This window comes from Poecilia formosa, unplaced genomic scaffold, assembly GCF_000485575.1.
Source record: "Poecilia formosa unplaced genomic scaffold, Poecilia_formosa-5.1.2 Scaffold19, whole genome shotgun sequence".
Taxonomy (NCBI): domain Eukaryota; kingdom Metazoa; phylum Chordata; class Actinopteri; order Cyprinodontiformes; family Poeciliidae; genus Poecilia; species Poecilia formosa.
In genome coordinates this window covers 419,502-427,433 of record NW_006799958.1, presented here as the reverse complement: position 1 = coordinate 427,433, position 7,932 = coordinate 419,502, and the positions used below count along the sequence as shown (strand labels likewise).

The window sequence follows — 7,932 nt, the reverse complement described above, 5'->3', positions numbered from 1 at the left end:
ATGGACATATTTTAGGTCAATTTCTAAAGAAAGAAAGAAAGAAAGAAAGAAAGAAAGAAAGAAGGAAAGAAAGAAAGAAAGAAGAAACATTTTTGTATTGCTTTTATGGATTACTGTAATTTTCTGAGAAACCAAATTTTAGGTTTTCTGTATCCGTAAGTCATACTTATCAAAGTTAGGGGAAAAGTACATTAATTACACCACTATGACTTACACTTCTTAAACTGGATAAGTTAGATAAATTAATGTTCCATCTGTATATTGATAATATATCTTAATATGAATTTCAGAAAGGAGAGTACAAGATCCAAGAAGTTGTTCCAAGACGTTTATTTATTTTATTTTATTTTTTATGACTGTATGCATTTTTCGATCTTAGCCTTTTGTCTGTCGCTCGCTCATGGCTTCACCCTTTCCGCTCCTTAAGTATCACAGCATGAAACTCCTGAACGCTCTCATGGCTCATTATGGTTCTCTTTTATGTCCGAGCCTCTCTTGATTATCTGAATAATCCAAGAAATGTCCAGAATCATTCCAACTGATATTTGTTACGCTAAGGCATCGGACATGAAACATGGAAAGAGCGACACCTATTGGCATGGAGATGGAAATGCAGCCACTGAACACAAATCCCAGCTCTTAAGAGCGGAGAAGCAAAACCAGGCAATGAAGGGAGGGCTTTCATCTAAGAAAAAAACAAATATATTATTATTCTTATTATATATCTATTATCTATAATATATATAATTTATTTGCACACAGTGATTTTTTTTTCCTGTTCATAATTGGTTGTTGCAAAATAATTGAACACATTTTAAGTTTCTTCCTCTAAGAGTGACCAGTTGTATAATCAAAAAATTCATATGTTCCTTGTCTCTGTTCCCTGTAGCAATAGCTGCGGTTTCACGTTGCACAATATGCTCAAATAAAGGCATTTAAAGGGTCAGAATCAGACCTTTTATAGATAGAAGTGTAGTTTCCCTGGGATAGGGAGAAAAGAAGCATGTATACCATGCCAATGAATTTGTTCTGCAAAATGATATTTAACGTGAGACAGGAAAAGGAAATGCATAAGATTTAGCTGAGATTTGAAACCAAAGGAAGTCTTTGAGGAAGTTGTGGGACTGGATTGCTCAAAAGTGAAATAAAAATCCCTGCAAGCAGAGGACTGATGGCATGCTATCGTCAAACTGAATTTTCTCAGGTGTATTCAAGGCATAGAGGTAATAAATGACAATCTGAGCAGACCTTGGTTAGTCATTATGACAAACTCTATTTGGGACTCTTGTATTAAGACGGAGTTAGAATGAAACCACAAAGCCAACTGTAAATAAAATATGTTTAGAAGATAAAGTGAGAAAATTTAAAATCTTGAATGCTTCCTTGCTGTGTCCCTGTGTTACAATTTGTATGGAAAACATAAATAATAATATTTTATTTATTTATTTTTTTTTTACTTCTTGGAAATCTTCACAGGATGCTGCTTTCAATAATTGGGTGTTGCTGTTTTGAAACCATAACTTGTCATTTTTAAAGTTGCGTAATTTTCCTGTGCTTGATGTTAATTATACACCGAGTGCAGAAAATATTCACACGCCCCATTCATTAACGTCACATAACGAAAACTTTTAATATTGTCCCTTTTTTATGAGCAGTTGTCTGTTTTTCTAATTTCTTCATTTCCGTTTCTATCTGTTTGAAGTCAAACAATCTTTATCAGGTGACTGCGGGTCGGTGACTGGTTTAGACTCGTGACAAATTTTTCTGTACAGAACTTCCTATTTCAAAATACTGAATTTCCATTGTCTGTGCTCTACACAATACACAAGTATTGCGAAAGACAAGTCTTTTTATCCCAGGTTACGAGGCAGTACGAAAGGTCAAGCAGCTCTTTTTGAATCGATTACTTCTGCATGAAAGTCAGAAATAAACATTTGATTATTGTTTTGATTACAGGTAAGCTAGAGAATTATGTAAGGATAGAATGTTAAAAAGATCATTAATGTATTTAGATACAACTGAAAACAGATGGAGGTACCAGCAACCCTCCCGACCCCACTAAAGGACAAGGGTGTAAAGAAAATGAATGGATGGAAAACAGATGGTTGCATTTATATTTCTCACTGACACACAAAAGTGTTCCTGTTTTAGGCCAGGTGGGATTAAGATATATAACATATGTAATTTAATATTATTTATTTTCACTAAGTGGCAGACTAATTAAAAAAAAAATTATATATATATAATTTTCTTTTTTTTTCTTTCTTTTTTTTACTTTTGCTTTATTACTTTTTTCACTTTCAGAAGTTTACATACGTTTCCTCATTTGGCACCATTCCGTTTATGCTGAATAATGTAATTCAAATGTTTTGCATAAAGACATTTCAATCTGGAGAGACTCAGACGGAGAAAGAAAGCGATTAAAACAGTTTAATGACAAAAATGAACATGAAAATAAACACAAAGTCCTTTGGCGTTCAGGCCCCGGCCTGTGATGTCGAGCTGGAACTTCGATAAGCTCGATAAACATTCCTGATGCTGCATGGGAATGTAATCCCCCCGGGGCCTGTACTGGTGGCGGCGGTCGAAGAAGGATGTGAGCCAGGAGCAGAAGGTGGAGATGGGACAGAGGTGGGTTGATCGCAGCTGGCAAAGCGGAGGAGGCCGTGGCCAGGAAGTCCTTTCCTACTGGAGCTCGAATGATGATTGGCTGAAGCGAGGCTTGACCCAACGCTGATAGGTCCAGGGTGAAGAGAGGGAGGCGCTGATTGATGAGGCACGTGAGGCTAAAGAGCCTTCCAGATTGAACTTTTGTCAAGACTCCATTTCACAACAGTTTGTTGGGAGTTTTGACCTTTTCCTTCCGTCAGAACTGGTGTGACTGAGTCGGATTTGTACGCTGCTTTGCTCAAATACGTACTTTCAGATATTCCCACAAACTCTCCATATGACTGAGATGAGGGCTTTGTGATGACCTTGTTGTCCTTGAGTCATTATGCAACTAATTTGGTTGTTCAATTAGTGTCGCCGTCCATTTGGAAGACTTCCCCCCCAAGCTTTAACTTCCTGGCTGATATTTCACCTATTATTTCAATATTTCCTCATTATCTTCTTTCCTTGTCATGCCCTCTAAAGTGTGAAGTCCAAGTTGTCTCTTCTTCAGCAAACACCCCCACAACATGATGCTGCCACCCTCGTACATGACTGTAGCAGATGAAGTCCTCAGTCTTGCAAGTTTCCCCTTTTTTCTTCTAAATGTAACGATCATGGCCAGTTTTAGATTCCTCTGCCCACACAACTTGTCTCCAAGCGTTATATTATTATATCTAGAATTGAACATGCCATTTAAGAAGATGATGTTGACACTAAAACAAAAGTAAACTTTACAAAAGTAAACTTTACTTTGTAAAGTAAAAGTACTTTACAAAAGTAAAAAGTAAAAGTAAAACAACTAGCAGCACATTTCCCAAAACAGTCAACAGAATCAAGGATAAGGAAACATTCAGTCATTGTGAAAGTACACACTTCTCATCAAGGGTGGATTGAAGCCACTTTGGAAATTTGGCCAACCGGCCCTCACGCAGGCGAGCTAACTATAAAAGACGAGGACTCCCACATGTTCTGTCACTTCAGCGCCTGGTTGAGTACGAACAATGCTGAGGAAGGTATCGCAGATTTCTTACACTCCGGATTTGCATTTTCTCAGCATTTTCTCTGCAATACTTTCTCAGCTTTTTATGTGTTTTGCTGTATTTATTAAGCTTGTTTGTTCTCAAGCAGCTGTGTTTTTTTTTGTTCGTTTGTTTTTACTTCTCCAGGGTGTTACTGAGAGCTTCGGAGCTGCTATCCATGCCCTGGGTGCCTCTCAGCTGACAGATGGTGTGATTAACAGGAGCAAAAGGATGATGCTGGACACCCTGGGTGTTGGGCTGTTGGGAACCCGGACAGCTGTCTTCAACAAGGTTCTTAAGTACAGCCAGGTAAGCCGAGACGAGTCAAATCATCCGTTTTCCTAATGTGAGCTACATTTACCCAAGTCCTGCTCTTCCTCACTTGACCTCTTAATGCTGAGATTCTGAGTAAAATCTGAAAGCGAGCGCCGCTGCTCACTAAAGATCACTTTTCATCCATTGGTCTGATTGCAGATGTTCACATCTGAGCACAGAAGCAGCATTTGGGGAAGATCAGACAGAACGCTGCCTCCTTGTTATGCCGCGCTCGTCAACGGCATCGCAGTAAGTTTCGACGCAGAAATGCACCACAATAGAAAGTGAACACTCCACATTTTATCACGTTCCAATCACAGCTTTTGCAACTGGTTTGTATTATTGTGCTGGTAAAATCTCAACAAAACATATTAAAGTTGCGAACTACTCGTGCAAAATTTTGTGCGTCGTACGATTTGTCTCTCTTTTGACCTTTGGTGACCCCTGTGAGTCAAGGTTCACTCCATGGACTTTGATGACACTTGGCATCCAGCGACTCATCCTTCTGGAGCCGTTCTGCCGGCTCTGCTGGCCCTGGCCGAGACGCTCCCCAGCCGGCCTTCTGGTCTGGACTTGCTGCTGGCGTTCAACGTTGGCATCGAGGTGCAAGGCAGGCTGATGAGATTCTCCAGGGAGGCTTACAATATCCCCGAAAGGTGGGAAACGTTTGGCATTATCTGAAACCATTAAGATTACTTTCAGATTATTCTCACCCAGTTGTAAGTGGATGAATCCCTGAAGACATGTGAGCCTTAAAAGGCTTGTACACCAGTTATAAAAAAAAAAAACTGAGTCATAGAAAGTGTATCAATAGTGCAGGAAGTTTTTTTTATTATTACATTATAGTTTTGTTCACCAGGGATTACAAAACTGCATAAGTTTTTGAAACAATTCCATTTTTTTTCCGATTTTGTCATGTTGAAGCCATAACTTTTAATGTAAAGTGGAAGGAAGATGATATGTTTTTTTTTTTTTTTGTACAAATAAAATCTGAAGTGTATTGTTTTTATTCAGCCTTCCTGAATATGTACTTTAGACCAGTGTTTTTACACGAAGGGGCCGCCAGGGGGCGCTGGGTGGCCTCATGAAAGTTGGAGGAAAGATTGGGGGGATGCAATAATATTAATAATAATAATTTAATCTAACAACTATTTTAACTGATGTTTTCGTCATAATTTCAGTTTTGCTTTTCAATAATTAAAAAAAAAGTAAGTTAAAATAATTGGTTTAAATGTTATTTCTGACACTCATTTTCTGATTAGGTGTCAGTCAAATTAACCAAGCTGCTTTGCTCCTCATGCTGGCGTAACAAGCAACAAATGGAAAAGTTTGTGACAAGAAAAAAAGCCAGAGAAACTGGTTATGCTGCAAATAACCATAAGAAATAAACTGTGGAAATAAAATAAAAATTGATGTGATTAGTATAAAATATTACAGATTTTCTTATAATCTAAAGGGGAGACTGTAATGAAATATTATATCATCTAGAAATACAGTTAGATATTTTCTGGTAACAAAATTTTCCACCACAGTAAAGTACTCATGACCATCTACAATCAGATGGTATGAGGCTGTATTTAAGCAGAAAATAAAACATTTTAAAAGTTGATGTTTCTTTATATATTTTGTAGCATTGTCTGTGGATTTTAAAAGGAGGCCCCTGGTCAGAGGCTAATGTGTTTTGAGGGACCATAGCAAAGAATGGTCCTTCTTTAGACAGATTCAAGTTTTTTGTCTCTTCTTTTACGAGACAAAATGGCTCAACTTAAGTCAGATTGGGTGAAGAAATGGAGAACATCCATTTTCAAGTTTCCTCATTTGGTTTTAGGTGTGGCCATTTAAAAAAAAAAGAGAGAGAGAGAGAGAAATCAGTGTGCTTTAATCTAAAATGCTCTGGTTGTGAGTCTCAGGTTGTTATTCTGCTGGGAGATGAACCTTTGCCCTAGTCTGGAGTGTTTTGCAACTTTTTTTCTCAGTGTTTGCCGGTGTTTTTCATGTTCCTGATAAAGAAAAGCATCTCTTCTGACCCGAAGACCTTTTTACCACACGATTGCTAGATACCCTGTGTGGTTTGTGGCGAGATGCAAACAATTTCCTGCTGCTTTCTTATGAAACCTATTGTCTGTTTACTATTTCAACAATCTTCTTGTCAGGTGTTTCAGCTATGGTTTGACATGCTGATGTGGTACAACTGCATGTTTCTACCGCTTTGTGTTAGTCCATACCGGTAAAATGCATCGTAGTATAGTTGTAACTTGACAAAATATGAAAAGTTTAAAGGTTTTTAATACTTTTGCATTTAACTGTATTTGATGTATAAGCTTCTCATGAAGTTTCTATGGTTTACGAGCACAGGAAATTGTTTTATTGTCCACAAACATTCTAACTTGGCCCTTTGTTGCGAATCCTCAGGTTCCACCCTCCCAGCATAGTTGGAGTGATGGGGAGCGCCGCGGCCTCCGCCAAACTCCTCGGCCTGTCTCCTTCTCAGTGCAGTCACGCACTGGCCATCGCAGCCTCCTCTGCTGGGGCGCCTTTGGCCAATGCCGCCACTCAAACCAAGCCCTTCCACATAGGGAACGCAGCTCGGAGAGGCTTAGAAGCTGCCCGGCTGGCGCAGATGGGACTGGAGGGAAACCCCTCCATGTTGGACATGGACGTCGGTTTGGGAGTTTACTACAAGGACTACAGCCCTTCCACGATGCCAGACTGTGCCTCTGGTGCCTTCAGGTGGATCCTGGAAGATCAGGATGTGGCATTCAAGCGCATCCCTGCTCACCTGGCCATGCACTGGCTGGTGGACGCAGCTCAAGCGGCCCTTGGGAAGCTCCAAGAGGCGGCCTGGAACTTTGACCTCAGCCAGATCCAAAGGGTCACCCTGAGAGTGCCTCCATCCAAGTACATTAACTGCCCCTTTCCCACCACGGAGCATCAGGCCAGGCACTCCTTCCAGTTCAACGCCTGCTCGGCCCTGCTGGACGGCAAGGTGACGGTGGCTTCCTTCGACCCAGCTCAAATTAACCGCCCCGCTCTGAAGGAGCTCCTTTCTAAGGTTGAGGTGAAGACGCCGGGGGACAACCATCCCAGCTTCGACAAGATGTACTGCGAGGTCCAGATAGAGACGGCTCAGGGAGAAAGCTGCACAGCCAGATGCAATACCTTTTACGGCCACTGGAGGAAGCCGCTGAGTCAGGAGGACCTGGTGGAGAAGTTCATAGTTAATGCTTCGTCGGTATTGTGCACGGAGGGAGTGGAGGGAGTGATTGATGTGATTGGGAACATTGAGAAGGTGCCGGAGTGCTCGGTCTTGGGCTCGTATCTGAGAATGACCAGCAACACACTCGAGCAGGTGTACAGCACAAGAATGATCTGAGTAATTTAAAGGGACAGTGTTGTGCAAAATATACTCAACGTCATGCTGTAGCGTTATTCCCTCTTCAAAAGCATACCTGAAGTGTTGCTTTGATTTTTTTCATGAATGATTGAGGAATCCCTGTGGTCTAAACAATCGCTGCCTTTTTTCACCCTGACCAACTCAGCTCCTTCAGACTAGACAGCAGCAATTAGCAAACACCTGAACTGAGCATCTACTGAGCTAATAAAAGGAGTTACTAGCTATATGATGAGATGCTGGTAAAAACCTGCAGAGGAATGTTGTGATGATGCTAAATGTGCTGGAAAGAGCAGGAGCTTCTTAAAGAGACAGAGGCTCGATTTCAAGGCGCTAAATTGCAAAGTCTAATTTCTTTTAAGTCATGCTTTATATATACATAATCGTTTAGGTGAAGCTATGAGTTACTTGGTTGTACCATAAAATGGCCTAGAAAACATAACACTGTCTCTTTAAAATAATGTATTCCATAATCTTGTAAGAAAATGTAAAATGTAAATATTTATTTTCTGTTGCCGGAGTGATTTGGGTGAAATAAATTGAACTGCAAAGCAA

General features: G+C 40.2%; 1 protein-coding gene across 1 annotated transcript; it reads left to right on the top strand.

Moving 5' to 3' along the window:
• Nucleotides 1-3,464: 3,464 nt before the first annotated feature.
• Nucleotides 3,465-7,930, top strand: acod1 (aconitate decarboxylase 1). The gene is made up of 5 exons (XM_007547150.2): nucleotides 3,465-3,665; nucleotides 3,819-3,980; nucleotides 4,146-4,235; nucleotides 4,443-4,642; nucleotides 6,399-7,930. The coding sequence occupies exons 1-5, from the start codon at nucleotides 3,654-3,656 to the stop codon at nucleotides 7,357-7,359; spliced, it is 1,425 nt and encodes a 474-aa protein (XP_007547212.1). The 5' UTR covers nucleotides 3,465-3,653; the 3' UTR covers nucleotides 7,360-7,930.
• Nucleotides 7,931-7,932: the final 2 nt, after the last annotated feature.